Source organism: Petromyzon marinus, chromosome 83 (assembly GCF_048934315.1).
Source record: "Petromyzon marinus isolate PM22_M1 ecotype Great Lakes invasive population chromosome 83, UKy_Petmar_22M1.pri1.0, whole genome shotgun sequence".
Lineage (NCBI taxonomy): Eukaryota > Metazoa > Chordata > Hyperoartia > Petromyzontiformes > Petromyzontidae > Petromyzon > Petromyzon marinus.
The window spans coordinates 293907-315649 of NC_133748.1; the positions used below are offsets into that span (position 1 = coordinate 293907).

The 21743-nt window shown below is 46.5% G+C and overlaps 2 protein-coding genes across 3 annotated transcripts in view; both read right to left on the bottom strand.

Annotated features, from left to right (window-relative positions):
* The window catches only part of LOC142907764 (uncharacterized), a 36913-nt gene that overhangs the window by 14929 nt on the left and 241 nt on the right, over nucleotides 1–21743 (bottom strand). The window contains exons 2-4 of one of the 2 annotated variants that reach the window (XM_076057526.1): nucleotides 21595–21660; nucleotides 8436–8501; nucleotides 1741–2525 (exon numbers count right to left, since the gene is read on the bottom strand). In XM_076057526.1, coding sequence (XP_075913641.1) covers nucleotides 1741–2525; nucleotides 8436–8501; nucleotides 21595–21660 — 917 coding nt within the window. Of the gene's footprint in view, nucleotides 1–1740; nucleotides 2526–8435; nucleotides 8502–9006; nucleotides 9405–21594; nucleotides 21661–21743 lie in introns of those variants that run through there. The other variant, XR_012931258.1, reaches the window with a different exon arrangement.
* On the bottom strand, nucleotides 15735–18374 carry LOC142907761 (uncharacterized). Its single transcript, XM_076057516.1, has one exon. It carries the CDS (start codon nucleotides 18344–18346, stop codon nucleotides 16931–16933), a length of 1416 nt encoding a protein of 471 aa, XP_075913631.1. The 5' UTR covers nucleotides 18347–18374; the 3' UTR covers nucleotides 15735–16930.

Below are 21743 nucleotides of genomic sequence, written 5' to 3' on the forward strand. Positions count from 1 at the left end.
CCAGCTCTGTGTCGCCTCATCTCAATCCAGCGATCCCACCTAGGTGAAAGTCCGCATCGAACCGAACCCCCGGCAAGGCCATCTACTTAACGACGAGAGAAAATTCACACGAAATGTCGTCTTCAATTAATAAGCTTTTAATGAAGAAATACAATTATCTAATTAAAAACATAATAAAATTAAAAGTTGTTTCATTTTCAAACTTCAAAACGGAGCATCGGAAGCTTGCGTGGAGGCGTCGTTCGTGTGCAACTTTTTTCATGACTTTCCTGGCCTAAGGCCGTAAATGGTTGTGAGGGGCGCCGTAGGTGGTCAGGCTTGCTTCAACCCTTGGTTGTGAACATCCAGAAGTTAATCAGCAAGGACCATTTCTAGTCCTGGTTCGACAAAATCTACCTCAACACGTAATACAAAATTATAATTCGTGTTGTAGAGAATGTATCTCCTCTACGTGTAACTTTTGAGTGGTATGCCTTGTAACTGATGAATGATCCGAGTGTGCTCCCTATTTCAAAGACTGAGTTGCTCCAGAGGGAGATGCTTCCTGAAAACACGAAAATACCCTTTGACCTGTATCACAAGAACAATGAGTCTTACCCGAGTTATCTGTACAGGTTACTTCCAAAACAAACTTTGTCCTAACATCACTTAATCAGTGTTTGACCCTTATAGACAAAATGTTACATGTACGCACAGAATCGGACAAGTATTCATTATAAATTAGTGACAGGCAAATTAACAAAATTGAATTGCTGCACTGAAATATACTGCATCAGGTTACATCACATTACCAATAAACTAATTAAAAAAAGATACGCACCGTCTGCTTAAGTGTATGTACAACATACTATTGCACCATTCAAAACGAGTAGGCCATTGCATGCTGGCGTCTGGGTCAAAATTGAGCAAATTCCAAACATTACCTACAAACTCCACAACTGAGATGCCACATCAACCATCGCCACCTACTGACAGGCCCTTGTCCACATGCAGGCCGGTGTAGGGCCACCACCTTGTGCCACACTGGGGCAGCTGCTACTTGGGGATGCTCTTCGAGTGTTTGAAACGAGATACGATACAAAACTCCGAATTGCCGAGGTGATTAAGCAAGCACCATATAATTGCAATTATGATAACATGGTCAACGCTTGGGAGCTTATTGGCTCTCGCTCCTGGTTAGAGATCTACCCAACCCACAGGTCCACAACGACTGGCCGCTCTTACCCTGCAGGTTGCACCTAGCAATTGAGTGTTCAACTTCATTCTTGTCATTAAAGGCCTGTGACAAAGGTGCATCTATTGGAGCAACATCGTCTCAAGCTTACACATCTACCGGGTCTCCATTTGACTTTGTATTGTCTCGGAGGAAGTCCACCCACACCTCCACTTCCACAAACTGCTGGGAGTTGCCTCGCTCTGCCTCACAGTCAGAATTCTCCTCCTGCTTCACGTTGCCTCCATCGATGTGAAGGTCCGATTTTGGAGTTGAATCTTCATCTTCACATTTTACCTTCACTGCTTCACTCTTCACCATCACTTCCTCACATTTGACCTTCACCTCTTCATATTTCACCTCGAAACCTTTAAAAGTGTCTAAGCTGGGATGTTCTTCCGGTTCTTGTTTCATGAGAGATGGGCTCATTGCGGCACTTTGACTTCCACAAGCTGATTTCAGATTCCGCTCTTTGTGGATCTTCTGATGCTTGTGTGTTCTCTGGTGTACATGAAGAACTGTAGAACGTGAAAACGCCTTCCCACACACACTGCACTTGAAGGGTTTCTCTCCCGTGTGAGTTCTGTGGTGCTTTACAAGAGCAGATGACTGTGCAAACGCCTTCCCACACACACTGCACTTGAAGGGTTTCTCTCCTGTGTGTGTTCTCTGGTGTACTTGAAGATATGGTGACTGTGCAAACGCCTTCCCACACACACTGCACTTGAAGGGTTTCTCTCCCGTGTGTGTTCTCTGGTGTGTTACAAGAAGGTACGATTGTGCAAACGCCTTCCCACACACACTGCACTTGAAGGGTTTCTCTCCCGTGTGTGTTGTCTGGTGATATTTAAGAGCAGATGAATTTGAAAACGCCTTCCCACACACACTGCACTTGAAGGGTTTCTCTCCCGTGTGAGTTCTCTGGTGTGTTACAAGAGCAGATGACTGTGCAAACACCTTTCCACACACACTGCACTTGAAGGGTTTCTCTCCCGTGTGTGTTCTCTGGTGAACTTGAAGATGTGGTGACTGTGCAAACGCCTTCCCACACACACTGCACTTGAAGGGTTTCTCTCCCGTGTGTGTTCTCTGGTGTGTTACAAGAAGTAATGAATGTGCAAATGCCTTCCCACACACACTGCACTTGAAGGGTTTCTCTCCTGTTTGAGTTCTCTGGTGCAAGGTCAAATCTCCAGTACGATCCGTGCTGTATGCACTCTGGTCGCATTGATGCCTTTTTGCACAGAGCTGTGCCGAGTGCCTTTGTTCCATCAGGCAAATTCTGCAGAGGAGGCGACAGAGGAAGCGACAGCTACAGATAGAAAAAGAATATCCACACCATCTACACGTCAGTATCGAGGCACAGAGGAATGCATATACACAGTAACACGTGACTTACACGTCTATACTTTTTCATATATTCATGATATAGTGAAAAAGTGTCCCAAATTAATCACACGGGCTGTTAAGGCACACAATGAGAGGGCAAATGTCATAAATGTGCCTGGCTTCAAAAGGAATATTTATGAAACCCAAATTCAGCTGACATAGCAAAGGGTGTTGAAAATAATACTATTTGTGTTATGCAGAAATGCATAAATTCATGTTCAATCGCAACTTAGAGGTGTGAAGCCAGGCACAGATGTCCTTGAATGCTGGGATGAAGAGTTCCCGACTTCAGCGGCTCGTGTGCTGCGATAACTTCCTGACCCCAATCTTACGAAGAGTTCAAGAGGAAAACAAAAATAAACTACCGTTTTGATATAACCTCCGTGCTCAATAGAATTAATAGACTTTACTACAAATACAAACTTGACCCTGTCACACACTCAGAGGTGGAGCCAGAATTTTCAGGTGGGGGGCAAACCCCTCCAGCAATGAAAAATTATAGGAGTTGTTAGTAAGGAGTTGTTAGTAAGTAAGGAGTTGTTAGTAAGGAGTTGTTAGTAAGGACTTGTCCTATGCTTTTTATTGGACGCGGGTGATTGCCATCGCGCTCGCTGAAGGTGTTTGCCATCAGGAAAGTCGTGTACTGTATACGCAACTGCGCACAATTCTGTGAGTCGCTTATAACTGCTGTGCCGTTAATTATTGCCAATTATGGACTCAGACTGTTGTCCTCTCATAGAGTCCCTGGCACATAATAATATGCCACACGGTGGCAGTGGGGGGGGGGTCGCAAAATGCTGATTAATCTCTATATATACAAGGGAAATGTGTGGATATGTGTGTCTGTTCGAAAGTGTTTAGCATACTTCCCAACATGCTAAACACTTGAAATTTAGCATGTGGGTAGGTTCCATACTGTACACAATGAAAAAATAATAAAATATACTTTTGTATTTTGTATGACCATGAAGTTTGTGGCGTCAACCCGCAACACACCTGAGTTAAGCGCTCTGCAATGCTTAGAGCTGTTAACAGCATGCCGGGAGATTTTAGGTGGCACTTTGCTCCTGGCGGATGAAGCCATTGGCTTCTCGGAGTTTCAATACATATCCGTGCGAAGAACGGGTAGAACTGCTATCTTAAATATGAAGCAGAACATTACATCTGTTTGTTTGTGTGAAGCAACAAAACCTCTCCAACGCTGAGCTCTGGCGTCATGAAATTTTCACAGCTTATGCTGTTTGGAATTTCGAAGTGAACGCGACTATTTTCAGCTCGCCACGTCATTCCCTTCCCGAGTGGCCAAAATCGACCTTACGGAGGAGTGGATAAAGGTAAAATTTCCTTGAGTGAAAACATCCGATTTAGGTAACTTGATTTGTTTAGGCTCTTTTATTTCTTGCAAGCATCAACAATGTTAAGGGTTTTTCAGTGAAATATAAGGGAATATGAAATTTATCCAAGACAAGAATCCAAGTCCCGGGCGAAGCCGGGTAGTGAAGCTAGTTACCAATAAACCCCAATGATCCTATCGAAATTAGGGATTTCGATCGGATCGTTGGGGGGCACGTGCCACCCCACCCCCACTGGCTCCACCACTGTCACACACTGGCATGGTTCACAGGTGGTGGTGTGTCCAGACCCACGCCTGGCCACCTTCACCCGCTCAGAATTCATGCTTCCTCACTCCACCAAGTAGAGTGAACACCGCCACGCGTCTAGAGTGAACACCGCCACGCGTCTAGAGTGAACACCGCCACGCGTCTAGAGTGAACACCGCCACGTGTCTAGAGTGAACACCGCCACGTGTCTAGAGTGAACACCGCCACGCTTCTAGAGTGAACAGCGCCACGCGTCTAGAGTGAACACCGCCACGCGTCTACAGTGAACACCGCCATGCGTCTAGAGTGAACACCGCCACGCTTCTAGAGTGAACAGCGCCACGCGTCTAGAGTGAACAGCGTCACGCGTCTAGAGTGAACAGCGCCATGCGTCTACAGTGAACACCGCCACGCGTCTAGAGTGAACACCGCCACGCGTCTAGAGTGAACACCGCCACGCGTCTAGAGTGAACAGCGCCAAGCGTCATGAGTGAACACCGCCACGCGTCTAAAGTCAACACCGCCACGCGTCTAAAGTCAACACTGCCACGCGTCTAGAGTGAACACCACCACCCTGTTGACGAGCCTCAAATCCGGGACAGTCAACTCTGCTTGACGTCCTATTGGCAAATGCCCCTCACAATTTCACACTGACTGGTGTTCTGAGAAATAATCTTAGTGATCACTGCTTCATTTTTGGGGTGAGATCATCAGCCAGACTCAAAGCCCCCCCTAAAATTGTTGAGAAGCACTCTTTGAGGCACTTCAGCACTCAGGCATTTGCTAATGATGTGCTTCACTCGGATATTGACAAGGTCTGTGATATCCCCAACCTGACTACGGCTTGGGAGACTTTCAGGTACATGTTTCTCCAAATTCTTAACAAACATGCTCCGTTGGTTAGATTTAAAACTAAAGGCAACCGCCCACCATGGTATAATCCTTTGATTACAAAGCTCATGAAAATTAGGGACAAGGCTTGGGCATGTGCTCAGAAAAGTAATTTGGTCAATGACTGGCTAGAATATAGGATTTTAAGGAATAGATGCATCAAAAAAATACGGCATGCAAAAAATGCCTATTTTTCCTCCACTCTCCTGGAATCACATGGAAATGCCAGGATTTTTTGGAAAACAATCAAATGTATCGAAAAGGCATCCAAAACAGACAATCTGCCCGTTGAGCTAAACCGAAATGGGGAATATTTTTCAGATCCCAAAAAAATAGTTGACAATTTTAACCTTCATTTTTCTGAAGCTGGTAATCTTTTTGATAATGTATTGGGAGTCACCCCTGCTCCTGCAAATTCCTACACCCCTGTCGAAACAATAAACGAATTTAGTTTCCAGCCAATCCACGAAAGTCATGTTCTGAAACAGCTGTCCTAACTCAAAGGGTCCTCCTCTACCGGAGCAGATAGTTTTCCCGTCTTTGCTCTATTAACTGTTGGTCACCTAATATACAAACCTATAGCCCATATTTTCAACCTGTCCATCAAAGAAGCATCAGTTCCTCTATAATGGAAACAGTCCTACATCCAGAGGTTCTTTGTAAGCCATCTGGCTACCATGAGAGATTCGTTCATGAGGCTATCCACATATACAAGCACAGAGACAATTTCAACCGAGAAGATGGATTCTGGCTTAGCAATCATTGGAAGGATTTGATAAACCATTTCAGGTCTTAATTGATTGTTCACGCTTACGGTGGCTTTCAGACAGCATACATTAATTTTTCGTCTCCCCCCTCCTCTTTTCAGAACATAGATGGACTCGTCCTTCTTAATAAACTGCCAAATCGCTGCCCGTGGTGCTAACGTTTTTTATAAATAAAAACACCGTTTAAAATAAATAAATGCGAACCGCCACTTCTTTCGAATGTTTCTTGCCGTTGGTTTTCACACCTGATGACAACTGTTTGTGTTATGGTCGAAACGTCGTGATAATTTTTATTGTTATATATATTTTATTATTTTATTGTTTCCCTTCAACGTGACCTTACCGAAAGAGCTAAGAATATGAATTACTGCAGTCACGAAAGCTTTAAATCAAAATTCCTATGTCCGTCCACTACACAAAGAGGGCCCTAAAGATGATCCCAATAACTACCGACCTATCTCAATTTTGTCCCCATTGATGAAAATTTTTGAAAAATTATTGAACTACCAAATTAGCAGTTTCCTGTCCACCAACAATCTACTACATCTAAAACAATCTGGGTTCCGAAAAAAAATACAGCACCACATCTGCTGCATTAGACTATCTGAATCAAATTTACAGTAGCCTTGATAATAAGCAGTACTGTGCCTGTCTTTTTCTTGACCTGTCCAAAGCTTTTGATACAGTAGACCACAACACCCTGCTTGGTAAACTAAGTTGCCTCGGTTTTTCCAAAAACACAGTAAAATGGTTAAAAAAATTACCTCTTTTCTCGCACCCAAACTGTATTCACAGATGGTTGGAGGTCAAACAGTGTTAAGATAACAAAAGGGGTTCCACAGGGTTCCATCCTCGGCCCCCTCTTGTTCTCTCTTTTTGTCAATGACTTGGGCACTGACCTGGATCATTCCAGGGTAAATCTTTTTGCAGATGACAGGATACTGATTACTGCTGGTCGCTCTCCGGATGACGTGATTGCTAAGTTCCAGGGTGATTTCAACAATCTACAACATCAGATAGTTGCACTTAAACTAGTCCTAAATACCTCCAAAACCAAGGTGCTATGCTTCTCACCGGGACTAAAGCAGGAAGTAATTTTTTTTCAAATTACATTCCTTAAATAATGATCAAATAGAGCAAGTCAAGTTCTATAAGTATCTTGGGGTCATCCTGGATTCAAAACTAAATTTTGAAGATCACATTGATTATAGTGGTTAAAAGACAAAAATAAAAATTGGTTTTCTGTATCGACACAAGCACTGCTTCCCCCCTATGTTCCGTTTGGAATTGATAAAAGCTACCATACTGTCTCTACTTGATTACTGTGATATCGTGTATAAATCAGCCCCAAGTACTGTACTGAAGAAGCTTGATTCCATCTATCACTCGACCTTAAGATTTGCATTGAACTGCCCATATAGGACTCACCACTGTGATCTCTACATTTGGTCAAACTTAACATCTCTTAATGTTCGACGGCTTGTACATCAGATCTTATTTATTCACGATGTACTTACAAAAAAATCCGCAGACTACCTGCTGGATCTCCTCTGTTTCAAAGAACAAATTTGACCTCAGGTCTTCGCTCATTTACCAGCTTCACATTCCCTATTGCCGTACAAAAACCGGAGGAAGGGCCTTTGCTATTGATGCCCCCAGGGTCTGGAATGCTATTGCCAATAAACTGCAACTTGAATCGCTACCAATGAGATCTTCACTCAAAACTGCTCTAGAGGAGTTGTACACCCCTAGCTGCCACTGCTATTCAGTGGCCTAAAATAAAATAAAATGTTTCGCTCCGGATGACCGCTGCAATGTATTATCTGTATTTTAATTTAGTGTGATCTTAAAGGTGCATTGAAAAATGTGATACTCCGACTGATGCTCCTGTTGTTTGTGGAGTAACTCATGCAGCCAGCTGTGGCTCTAGGGTTTGGTGTTACATGTTATTTATGTAGTTTATTGTAAAAAATTCGGTCGCAGTTCCTATGATCACTGTTACATTGCATTTACGGCTTTATTTTGGTGATTTCTAAAAGGTTTTTTGGTTTGGCCATGTTTTTTTTATTGTAGTGCGGAGTTAGACTGATGGCCTTCATCTAAGTTGTCTTTTCGATTTAAAGCTTTCGTGACTGCAATGATTCATCGTCTTTGGTTCTTTCGGTAAAGTCACGTAGAATGAGAATAAAATAATAAATTGATAAAATAAAATAACACAATAATATTCTCACGACGTTTCGGCCACAACACAAGCGGCCTTCATCAGGTGAAGGGACGAGACTGTCTGGCTTTACCGAAAGAACCAAAGAAGACTAAGTTGTCTTGTTGTTGTTGTTTGACTTGCATCCCACTGGGAGTTTTGCACACAGTGTTTGGTGGTGTACGGTGCTATTTCAGGAATATTTTGATGTTTTTTTCCTGTATTTTCTGTTTGCACAGTCAACACATAAAGTCACTTTAAGATGTTTTCTTGTTCATGTTTTTAGTTTGTTGCGGTTGCACCGGAATCAACAGCCGAACGGTTCACAGGGCTATACCAAATAAATTAAACTAAATACTAAAAACTAAACTCACCTTGCGTTGTGGGCAGGTCGCTTCTGAAAATAACAAAAGCGGCACGGCAGCTCAAGCGGGCTTGGCCTGGTAAGTAAAAAAAAAGAATGAAATATAAACTGCGTGAATATTTAAAAGTAAAACAAAGTGACAAAGAGGCGAGCCGTGTGAAGACAAATTAAACTTAAGCGAGAGAATTGAAGCAAACGCGATCAGGCGAGGGCAGGAGGCAAGGCCCCGCGTGGCTAGGCCCCGCGCTGTAAAGTTCCAACCTGGACATCGCTTCCATGCTCGCCGCTACTCAATTGACATCCCTACGAGAGAGAGCGAGGCTCTACCTCGGTAAACAACAACCACCACACCAGCCACCACAACCACCACCACAACAACCACCACCACCACCACAAACACCACCACAATCACCACAACCACCACCACAATCACCACCACAACCACCACCACCACAAACACCACCACAACAACCACCACCACCACAACCACCACCACCACAATCACCACAACCACCACCACCACCACAACAACCACAACAATCACCACAATCACCACCACAACCGCGATGAGAATTTCTCACCTCGGATTTCAGTTCACGCACGGAGCGGCAGATTCCTGTTACCTCGTGACGTCACGCGGCAGCAGGAGGTGACATGACGTCACTTGCGGGGTACAAAACACTCCCCTACCACAATGAGCGGCTCTGTAAATTAAATAAATTATGTTAATGAACCTGGCCCATACGTGGAGGGATGGGGCGTGGGTGCCGAACTCGTCGCAATAAATTCGCGACGGCTTTCATGAATACATTATGTTAATGAGCCTCCAGTCACCGGGCGTAGCTTTGCCCAAATAAGGATTCTACTTGAACAGACAACGGAAGTGACCCAGGCAGAGGTGACGTCACGCTCAAGGGCGCGGTGGACGGGGTGGGGTGAATACCTTGGTGACATGACGTCACACACAGGGTACACTGTGTGTGTGTGTACACATTGTGTGTGTGTGTACACATTGTGTGTGTGTGTACACATTGTGTGTGTGTGTACACATTGTGTGTGTGTGTACACATTGTGTGTGTGTGTACACATTGTGTGTGTGTGTACACATTGCGTGTGTGTGTACACATTGCGTGTGTGTGTACACATTGCGTGTGTGTGTACACATTGCGTGTGTGTGTACACATTGCGTGTGTGTGTACACATTGTGTGTGTGTGTACACATTGTGTGTGTGTGTGTACACTGTGTGTGTGTGTGTACACATTGTGTGTGTGTGTGTGCAAAACAACCCCCTACCTCCTCGCGGTGCCGGACGGGCAACTCTGTCGTGGACAGTGCTGTGATGGGGAGATCCAATTTTGATTGGCTCCTCCCCTCATGGCATATGTGTCCACCACATGGGGCTAAACGGGGGCTCTGGACGGGTGCGAGGGGCTGGTAACCCCTCCACCTTCAATTAATTACCACGAAACCACGAATTAAACTGAAATATGTAACTAATAAGCTTGTGCCGGAGGCCCCGGGGGGCCAGGCGTCTATGACGTCTCCTGGCCAAACCCCAATTGGCGGAGCCAGGAGATTGAATACCTACCCTCGGGGCTACTCCAGAAACAACGAAAATCCACTACGGGTGGCCACGTGGAATGTTCTAACGCTCACTGCAGAGGAGAGGCTGCCACTCCTCTGTCGGGAGCTGGACCGGTACCGCCTGGATCTATGCGGCATTCAGGAGGTCCGGTGGACCGGCTCTGGCTCCTGCCACCATGAGGGGTGGACAGTCCTCTACTCGGGGCAGCATACTGCCAAACAACAGGGTGTGGGTCTTCTTTTGAACAAAAGAATGAAGGGGGCGTGGGAGCGTGGCGGTGAGGTGTGGGAAGCTGTAAGCCCCAGGCTACTTTGGGCTCGCCTTCCCATCAACCGGAGGCGAGGAATGGTGGTCGTGGTTCCTTATGCCCCCACCAAAGATGAACATCCGTGGAGGGATGCAGGCAAAGCCGATGAGTCAGATGCCTTCTATGACCTCCTGTCACAGGTGCTGGCTAAAGTGGCCCCTCGGGATAGAGTCATCATGTTGGGTGACTTCAATGCCCGAGTTGGTCATGATACTGGCACCTGGTCTGGAGTGATTGGAGGGCATGGGCCAGATCAGCTCAATAACAACGGTAGGAGGCTGCTAGATTTTTGTGCAGCCCATGGGCTTGTAATTACCAACACGCTGTTCCGGCATCGGCGCATCCACACAACATCATGGATGCATGCCGGGTCCAAGCAAGAACATCTGCTGGACTACATAGTGACGGACCAGCGAATGCGAGCCCATGTCCTTGACACCAGGACCTACCGTGGAGCTGATCTGCCCTCTGACCATCGACTAGTCATCTGTAAGATGCGCCTGCCATTCTTCCACTCTGGTGGTGGGTGTACACCCAGGACCCCATTCCAACATAAAGTGGCCTGGTCTCAGTTATCTGATGAAAGTTGCAAGCGTGAATTTCATCATCGCTTGCGGCTGGGATTGCCATCGTCCCCGACTCCTCCTGATGTCGAGGGTAAATGGGCGAGGTTTAGGACTGTGACTCATGCAGCTGCAATGGCTGCTTTGGGTACGCGGTTCAGACCTCCCCAGAGACCCTGGCTGACAGAGGAGGTGTTCAGGATGGTTGAGAAAAAGCGACAGGCCCACTGTCATCGGCTACAGAATCCCACGTCAGAGAATGAGGAGGCTTACCGAAGCCTTCGCTCGGAGGTTCGGAGAGCCGTGAGGCGCTGCAAGGATGGGTGGTGGTCGCGGGTTGCTGAGGAGATGGAATCTGCCTCAGTGGCCCGTGATCACAAATCTCTATTTAACTCCATCAAAAAAGTAACCTGCAGCGCCACACCTATTACCATCATTAGGGGAAAAAACGGTGATCCAATCTCCGACCCCCAGGAACAGGTTAGCAGATTTGCTGAGCATTTCTGTGAGGTCCTGGGGGAGGGAAAATCCCTCAGCCAGGAAAACATCGTGGCACAAAGTGAGGATGACCCTGCTGAGGCTGCGGTGCCTCAAATATTGGAAGAAGTCACCCCCTGTGAGTGGCTGGCTGAGGTGCCATCTGCTGAGGAAGTATTGAAGGCGATCCGGAGTCTGAGACCAGGAAAGGCAGCGGGCAGAGATGATCTCCCAAGCGAAATGCTGAGGGAGGGTGGCGTTTGTGCACAGACTGCCCTATATGACATCATAACAACAGTCTGGACCACTGGACAGGTTCCGCAGGATTGGAAGGATGCCCTGGTGGTCCCCCTTTTTAAGAAGGGGGACCGCACAGACTGTAACAACTACAGGGGCATCTCACTCCTCAGTGTGCCGGGAAAGGTCCTGGCAAGGATTATTCAGCATCGCCTTGCCAGGCACGCTGAGGAGAGGCTTGTGGATGCCATATTTTCTGTCCGTCTCCTACAGCAGAGGTGTAGGGAATTCCAACAAGACCTACATCTCTGCTTTATTGACCTGGTCAAGGCCTATGATACCATCAGTAGGCCTGGGCTCTGGGTCGTTCTTCGTGCTTTTGGAGTACCTGACCCTCTGCTCACGATCATTAAGGACTTTCATGATGGTGAGCGGGCCCGGGTAAAACTACGTGGCCGGGAGTCAGAGCCATTCCCTGTACACCTTGGGGTGCGACAGAGATGTCCTCTGGCTCCCACATTATTTAACATCTATTTTGACCGCGTAGTTTGTGAAGCCTTCAATAGCTGTACCGGGGGAATCTCCATATGGTACAGATATAATGGGAGGCTAATCGATGCCCGGGTGCGGTCAAGGGATGGCTCCCTATTGCTCAACCATGTTATGTATGCTGATGATTTGGTAATAGCTGCTCAGTCAGAGGAGGAGTTGGAGACGCTGGTGCTGAGACTGGAGCGTGCCACTAAGAGGTGGGGCCTTACCATCAGCCCCACCAAAACTAAGCATCTGCCTGGGTATTTTGTACCATCGGACACTCCACCCCCACAACTCCCAATCGGTGATGGGGCAGTTGTGGAGAGAGTGGAGAGTTTCCCATACCTGGGCAGTGTGCTTATGACTGGCTCCAGTTTAACAGCAGAGGTCTCACTCCGAATCAGTCGAGCGGCAATATCTTTTCATCAGTTGCGTAACGCTGTGTGGAAGCTACCTGGTCTGTCGCTCCGCACTAAGCTTCAGGTCTTCTCGGCCACGGTCATTCCCTCCCTTCTCTACGCTTGCGAAACATGGACCCCCCTAATGGAACATCTTCGCCGGTTAGAAACATTTAGGCTGGCCTGCCTACGATCCATCCTGGGTTTAACCAGACTGGATTGTGTGAGAAGCTCACAAATCCTTGAAAGATCTGGGCAGGGTCCCATCGGTGAGCTCCTCCGGCAGGCAAGGCTGCGATGGCTGGGTCATGTAGCCCGCATGTCCAGCCACCGCATGCCGAAACAGCTTTTGTTTGGCTGCATTGAGGGGGCTAAGCGGGCGCGGCACGGGCTAGAGAAGAGATGGAGTGATGTGGTACAGGAGGACGTGGAGCTGAGTGGACTTGCCGATGACTGGTACCAGCGGTGTCAAGATCGGCCTCTGTGGAGAAGGCTCGTGAAGGATGCTACTGGGCAGTTGGAGGCAGTCGCCCTCCAACAACAACGGAGGGCGGAGGAGCGACGCTCAGAACAACGAGCGGAGCGCCGGGTGGCTAAAGAACAGCAGGTTGGCACAGTAGGGGGCACAGGTGGTGCATCAGCCAGTCATCTCAGTCCGTCGACCCGTGGCACCTGGGTCTGCCCCGTGACCTCCTGCCAGCGGGCGTTCGACACTTCACGTGGCCTAAGGGTGTACATAGCCTGGCACAAGCGTCGTGGTGACGTCACCGCCACTTAGTGGCGAATGGCGGTTGTTGTTGTTGTGTGTGTGTATATATTGTGTATCTCTGTGTGTGTACACTGTGTGTGTGTGTACACTGTGTGTGTGTACACATTGTGGGGGACGCAGTCATCTCAGTCAGTCAACCAATGGCATTTTTTCATCAATTTATTATTTCCCCCCGAAAAATTAGTTTTTGTTTTCTATCTACGTGACTTTACCGAAAGAACCGAGAATATGGTAGCGCATTCTCTATTTATTGCAGAGGTTCAAGGTTCAAATCCGACAGGCACAGCTGGCTACCCCAGTAACATTCACCACAATATGCGCAGTCTGGTTCACGGCAGCTGTAAAACATAGCGCTGTGTCATTCACAACGCACAGGTCATTGCATGTTGATTTCACGGTCAAAATTGTGGCAATTCCAAACATTATCCAGAAACTACACAACGGAGATGGCGCGTCAATGATCGCCCCCTACCGACAGACTCATGTCCACGTGCAGGCCGGTGCAGGGCCACCTTGTGCCACACAGGGGGCAGCTGCCACTTAGGGAATGGGTCCTTCGATTGTTTGAGATGAGATTCGATACGAGACACCGAGTTGCCGAGGCAGTTAGGCAAGCGACTTATGAGTGCAAATATGATGTTGGTAACGTAGTGAATGCTTGGGAGCTTCATTGTCTCTCGCTCCTGCTGACAGATGTTTAGAGGTGTTAACTACGCGCTGTTGCGTAACCTGCGTTGCCACCAGGGCGGTGCAGCATTACCCCTGGGTACAACGGTTGGGGTCAGTCGAGGTGAAACGGATCGTGGCCAGGGTTTGGTGCAAACCAATCAGACGGTTCCACGTGGGAATGTGATTGTTTCTGCTTGGCCACGAAGGGGTATAAGACGGGTGACCCAACGGACCTCGGGAAGTTCTCTCCCTGCACGAAGACAGAAGACTGGGCTGAAGCCTAGCTAGGACCCTGGACCAGCCTTTCAGCCCTTCTAAGGGCTAAGGCTCGGCATACCCAGTGGTCAGGACCCACCGGGCCAGCGGTGGGTCAGATAGCCTCCCCTAGGTCCTAGCCGGAGGACTAGGATAGCGGTAGACGTGTGAGTCCCGCCAAGTCCGGAGGTTGTACCTCCTTAGGTATCAAGGAGGTTAGCGGTAGACGTGTGAGTCCCGCCAGGTACGGAGGCTGTACCTCCCTAGGGTATCGGGTGAGGGGACCGAATATCCCTCTGTGTGTGTTAAGCGTTGCATAAGGAAATAATACAATAAACAGAGTGTGCCTCCTAAAGAAGTCTGCTCGTCCTTACAACACTACAGATGTACCCAGCCCATAGCTCCACAGATACCAGCCGCTCCTCATGTGCAGGTTCGGCTACGTACGGTGCGAAAGAAGATCCAGATACACACAGAGACTCGCACAGAGACCCACAGATTAGCATGGTTGGCTATGTACGGTGCGAAATAAGTTCAACGTACACACAGAGACTCGGAGCAAGTTTGAGTCGCGCGCAGTCGTGGGCCGTGAAAGTTGAACGGGCGCATGTTGCTACTGGCAGTAGTTGAATACGGTTGGAAAGACGCTGATAGAGACACACACAGAGACTGACAAGAGGTGGACAGACACAGACAAGAGGAACACAGAAAGAAAGATACAGAGACGACAGAGACACAGTCAGCGAGAGACACAGAGGGGAACAGAGACACAGACGGACAGAGAGATGTTGAATCGAACAAACTTAACTCGCTCCATTGAAAGAGATTCCTCAATCTTTGCCCATCCCCGGAATTAAGTCGTTCTAGTTTCTACTTATTTCATTGTGTGTGGTGTGTACGTGTAAGCAATGTGGGATATCGATGTACGCAGATATGAACAAGATCAGCAGACAAGACGTCTTTCATACTCTTTGGTTCTTTGAGTAAAGTCACGTAGGTAGAAAGAATAAAATAATAAAATAAATCACGTTTCGATCGCAACACGAGCGGTCGTCCTCAGGTGAAAACATCCAGACATTGTCGTGGCAGAAGTCACGTGAGCTAGGGCACGTGACAAAGATAAGGTGCCCCCCCCCCGCCGTGGCTTGCCCTGCTCAGCTGAGCATCGTTTTAATGCGGTGGGCTCACGCAACATTAATTTCTCTAAGACGAAGGTACTTTGAAAACCCACTGGCTATACTCTTTTATATAAGCGCACAACTCCATCTGTGACGAACGCTGCACTTTCCGTCGTTTTCATGCAGGGGGCGCTGCAAGCCTACACACTCCCTGCATGAACGATGGAGGCGCAGGGACAGACGTTCGATCTGCAGACGGCGGTCTTCTCGCACGGCCAGCTCTGTGTCGCCTCATCTCAATCCAGCGATCCCACCCAGGTGAAAGTCCGCATCGAACCGAACCCCCGGCAAGGCCATCTACTTAACGACGAGAGAAAATTCACACGAAACGTCGTCTTCAATTAATAAGCTTTTAATGAAGAAATACAATTATCTAATTCAAAACATAATAAAATTAAAAGTTGTTTCATTTTCAAACTTCAAAACGGAGCATCGGAAGCTTGCGTGGAGGCGTCGTTCGTGTGCAATTTTTTTCGTGACTTTCCTGGCCCAAGGCCGTAAATGGTTGTGAGGGGCGCCGCAGGCGGTCAGGCTTGCTTCAACCCTTGGTTGTGAACATCCAGAAGTTAATCAGCAAGGACCATTTCTAGTCCTGGTTCGACAAAATCTACGTCAACACGTAATACAAAATTATAATTCGTGTTGTAGAGAATGTATCTCCTCTACGTGTAACTTTTGAGTGGTATGCCTTGTAACTGATGAATGATCCGAGTGTGCTCCCTATTTCAAAGACTGAGTTGCTCCAGAGGGAGATGCTTCCTGAAAACACGAAAATACCCTTTGACCTGTGTCACAAGGACAATGAGTCTCACCCGAGTTATCTGTACAGGTTACTTCCAAAACAAACTTTGTCCTAACATCACTTATTCAATGTTTGACCCGTATGGACAAAATGTTACATGCACGCACAGAATCGGACAAGTATTCATTCTAAATTATTGACAGGCATATTAACATTTACTTACTGCACTGAAATATACTGCATCAGGTTACATCACATTACCAATAAGCTAATTTAAAAAGATACGCACCGTCTGCTTAAGTGTATGTACAACATACTATTGTGCCATTCAAAACGAGGCCATTGCATGCTGGCGTTTGGGTAAAAATTGATCAAATTCTAAACATTACCTACAAACTACACAACTGAGATGCCACATCAACCATCGCCCCCTACTGAGAGGCCCTTCTCCACATGCAGGCCAGTGCAGGGCTACCACCTTGTGCCACACAGGGGCAGCTGCTACTTGGGGGTGTTCTTGGAGTGTTTGAGAAGAGATACGATACAAAACTCCAAATTGCCAGAGGCGATTAAGCAAGCACCATATAAATTAAATTATTAGAACCTAGTGAATGCGTGGGAGCTTATTGGCTCTCGCTCCTGGTTAGAGATCTTCTCAACCCACAGGTCCACAACGAATGGCCGCTCTTACCCTGCAGGTTGCACCTAAGAATTGACTGTTCAACTTCACATTCTCATCATTAAAGGCCTGTGACAAAGGTGCATCTATTGGAGCGACATCGTCTCAAGCTTACACATCTACCGGGTCTCCATTTGACTTTGTATTGTCTCGGAGGAAGTCCACCCACACCTCCACTTCCACAAACTGCTGGGAGTTGCCTCGCTCTGCCTCACAGTCAGAATTCTCCTCCTGCTTCACGTTGCCTCCATCGATGTGAAGGTCAGATTTTGGAGTTGAATCTTCATCTTCACATTTTACCCTCACTTCTTCGCTCTTCACCATCACTTCTTCATATTTCACCTTCACCTCTTCATATTTCGCCTCGATACCTTTAAAAGTGTCCAAGCTGGGATTTTCTTCCGGTTCTTGTTTCATGAGGGATGGGCTCATTGCGGCACTTTGACTTCCACAAGCTGATTTCAGACTCCACTCCTTGTGGATCTTCTGATGCTTGTGTGTTCTCTGGTGCACATGAAGATTTGATGAAAGTGCAAACGCCTTCCCACACGGAGTGCACTTGAAGGGTTTCTCTCCCATGTGTGTTCTCTGGTGTACATGAAGATTTGATGAAAGTGCAAACACCATCCCGCACGGAGTGCACCTGAAGAGTTTCTCTCCCGTGTGAGTTCTCTTATGTCTTACAAGAGCAGATGAATGTGCAAACACCTTCCCACACACACTGCACTTGAAGGGTTTCTCTCCCGTGTGTGTTCTCTGGTGTGTTACAAGAGTAAATAAAAGTGTAAACGCCTTCCCACACACACTGCACTTGAAGGGTTTCTCTCCCGTGTGTGTTCTCTGGTGTTTATGAAGATTTGGTGAAAGTGCAAACGCCTTCCCACACACACTGCACTTGAAGGGTTTCTCTCCCGTGTGAGTTCTCTGGTGTTTTTGAAGAGCAGATGACTGTGCAAACGCCTTCCCACACACACTGCACTTGAAGGGTTTCTCTCCCGTGTGTGTTCTCTGGTGTGTTACAAGAGGAGATGAATGTGCAAACGCCACCCCACACACACTGCACTTGAAGGGTTTCTCTCCTGTGTGTGTTCTCTGGTGTGTTACAAGAGTAGATAACTGTGTAAACGCCTTCCCACACACACTGCACTTGAAGGGTTTCTCTCCCGTGTGTATTCTCTGGTGTGTTACAAGAGCAGATGAACGTGCAAACGCCTTCTCACACACACTGCACTTGAAGGGTTTATCTTCTGTGTGTGTACTCTGATGTGTTACAAGAGTAGATGCCTGTGCAAACGCCTTCCCACACACAGTGCACTTGAAGAGTTTCTCTCCCGTGTGTGTCGTCTGGTGTTTTACAAGAGTACATGAAACTGAAAACGCCTTCCCACACACACTGCATTTGAAGGGTTTCTCTCCTGTGTGAGTTCTCAGGTGCTGTGTCAAATTTCCCGTACGATCCGTGCTGTATGAACACCGGTCACAATGATGCCTTTTTGCACCGAGCTGCACCGAGTACCTTTGCGCCATCAGACCAATTCTGCAGAGGAAGCGTCAGCTGCAGACAGAAACAATTTACATCCACAACATCTACACGTCAGTATGGATGCACAGAGGAATGCATATACACAGTCACACGTGACTTACACGTCTATACTTATTCATATATTCATGTTAAAGTGAAAAAGTGTCCCAAATTAACCACACGGGCTGTTATGGCACACAATGAGAGGGCAAATGTCATAAACATGCCTGGAAGCCCTAGTATCTTCAAAATGAATGTTCACCCAAAACTCCGAGCACACAATTTCGTCCGTCTGGCTTCAAAAGGAATATTTATGAAAGCTAAATACAGCTGACATAGCAAAGGGTGTTGAAAATAATACTATTTGTGTTATGCAGAAGTGAATTAATTAATGTTCAATCGCAACTTAGAGGTGTGAAGCCAGGCACAGATGTCCTTGAATGCTGGGATGAACAGTTCCGACTTCAGCTGCACGTTTGCTGTGATACTTCCTGACTCCATTCTTACAAAGAGTTCCAGAGGAAAACAAAAATAAACTGTTTTGATATAACCTCCGTGCTCAATAGAGTTAATAGACTTTACTGCAAATACAAACTTGACCCTGTCACACACTCAGAGGTGGAGCCAGGATTTTCAGGTAGGAGGGGCAACCCCTTCAGCAATGAAAAATGATAGGAGTTGTTAGTAAGGAGTTGTTAGTAAGGAGTTGTTAGTAAGTAAGGAGTTGTTACATGGCGAATAAAACCCTTTCTGATTCTGATTAGTAAGTAAGGACTTGTCCTATGCTTTTCATTCGACGCGTGTGATAGGCATCACGCACGCTGAAGGTGTTTGCCATCAGGGAAGTCATATTCTTGGTTCTTTCGGTATTATTTTATTGTTTCCCTTCTACGTGACTTTACCGAAAGAACCGAGAATATGAATCCCTGCAGTCACGAAAGCTTTCAATCAGGGAAGTCGTGTACTGTATACGAAACTGCGCACAATTCTGTGAGTCACTTACAACTGCTTTGCCGTTACTTATTGCCAATTATGGACTCGGACTGTTGTCCTCTCATAGAGTCCCTGGCACGTAATAATATGCCACACGGTGGCAGTGGGGGTCGCAAAATGCTGATTTATCTATATATAAAAGGGAAATGTGTGGATGTGTGTCTGTCCGAAAGTGTTTAGCATACTTCCAAACATGCTACACACTTGAAATTTGGCATGTGGGTAGGTTCCATACTGTACACAATGGAAAAAGTATTAAAATATACTTTTGTATTTTGGGGGGGGGGGTGGGGGAAATGACCATGAAGTTTGTGGCATCAACCCGCAACACACCTGAGTTAAGCGCTCTGCAATGCTTAGAGCTGTTCACAGCGTGCCGGGAGATTTAAGGTGGCGCTTCTCTCCTGGACGATGAAGCCATTGAGTTTCAATACATATCCGTGCGAAGAAAGGGTACAACGGCTATCTTAAATATAAAGCAGTAATTGTTTTATATTTTTATTATTTTGTTTCCCTTCTACGTGACTTTACCGAAAGAACCAAGAATATGAATCCCTGCAATCATGAAAGCTTTAAATCAAAATTCAGTAATTGCATGTTTGTTTGTGTGAAGCACCAAAATCCCTATCCAATGCTGAGCTCTGGCGTCATGAAATTTTCACAGCTTATGCTGTCTGGAATTTCTAATTGAACGCGACAGCTCGCCACGTCATTCCCTTCCAGAGTGGCCAAAATCGACCTTACGCAGAAGTGGGTTATGGTTGAATTTCCTCGAGTGAAAACATCCGATTTAGGTAACTTGATTTGTTTCGCTTTTATCTTTCTTGCAAGCAGGTGGTGGTGTGTCCAGACCCACACGCCTGGCCACCTTCACCTGCTCAGAATTCATGCTTCCTCTCTCCAAGTAGAGTGAACACCGCCACGTGTCTAGAGTGAACACCGCCACGCGTATAGAGTGAACACCGCCACGCATCTAGAGTGAACACCGCCACGCGTCTAGAGTGAACACCGCCACGCGTCTAGAGTGAACACCGCCACGCGTCTAGAGTGAACACCGCCACGTGTCTAGAGTGAACACCGCCACGCGTCTAGAGTGAACACCACCACGCTGTTGACGAGCCTCACCTTAAATTTTGATTTAAAGCTTTCGTGACTGCAGTAATTCATATTCTTAGCACTTTCGGTAAAGTCACGTTGAAGGGAAACAATAAAATAATAAAATATATAAAACAATAAAAAAAATTCTCACGACGTTTCGACCAAAACACAAACGGTCATCACCAGGTGTGAAAACCAACGGCAAGAAACATTTGAAAGAAGTGGCGGTTCACATTTATTTATTAACGGTGTTTGTATTTATTAAAAAAAACGTTAGCACCACGGGCAGCGATTTGGCAGCTGGTTTAGAAGGACTAGTCTATCTATGTTCTGAAAAGAGGAGGGGGGAGACGAAAAAATAATGTATGCTGTCTGAAAGCCACCGTAAGCGTGAACAATCAATTAAGACCTGAAATGGTTTATCAAATCCCTTCCAATGATTGCTAAGCCAGAATCCATCTTCTCGGTTGAAATTGTCTCTGTGCTTGTATATGTGGATAGCCTCATGAACGAATCTCTCATGGTAGCCAGATGGCTTACAAAGAACCTCTGTATTGGATGGGAGCCCATTGGGGTGCCCTCAGTTTGTTTGTAGAAAGTTCCATTCCAAGTGAAGTATGTATTGGTTAAGTAGTGTCTTACCAGGGGGGGGGGGGTACCTCAGTGTTTAGTCCTTGATGAACAAAGTCTTCAATGATTGCGATGGTGTCAGGTACAGGAACTTTGGTGAATAAGGAAACTACAAACTGGATTCTGGCTTAGCAATCATTGGAAGGATTTGGTAAACCATTTCAGGTCTTAATTGATTGTTCACGCTTACGGTGGCTTTCAGACAGCATACATTAATTTTTCGTCTCCCCCTTCCTCTTTTCAGAACATAGATGGACTCGTCCTTCTAAACAAGCTGCCAAATCGCTGCCCGTGGTGCTAACATTTTTTATAAAATACAAACACCGTTTATAAAAAAATAAATGCGAACCGCCACTTCTTTCAAATGTTCCTTGCCGTTGGTTTTTTCACACCTGGTGATGACGACTGTTTGTGTCATGGTCGAAACGTCGTGAGAATTTTTTTGTCATTGTTTTATATAAATATTTTATTGTTTTATTGTTTCCCTTCAACGTGGCGACTTTACCGAAAGAGCCAAGAGTACGAGCCTCACCTTGCGTTGTGGGCAGGTCGCTTCTGAAAATAACAAAAGCGGAACGGCAGCTCAAGCGGGCTTGGCCTGGTAAGTAAAAAAAAAAGCAAAGAATGAAATATAAACTGCGTGAATATTTAAAAGTAAAAACAAAGTGACAAAGAGGCGAG

Excerpts from the sequence above, each read along its gene's own strand:
- LOC142907761 (XM_076057516.1), bottom strand. The coding sequence starts at position 18,346 with ATGGCGCAAAGGTACTCGGTGCAGCTCGGTGCAAAAAGGCATCATTGT.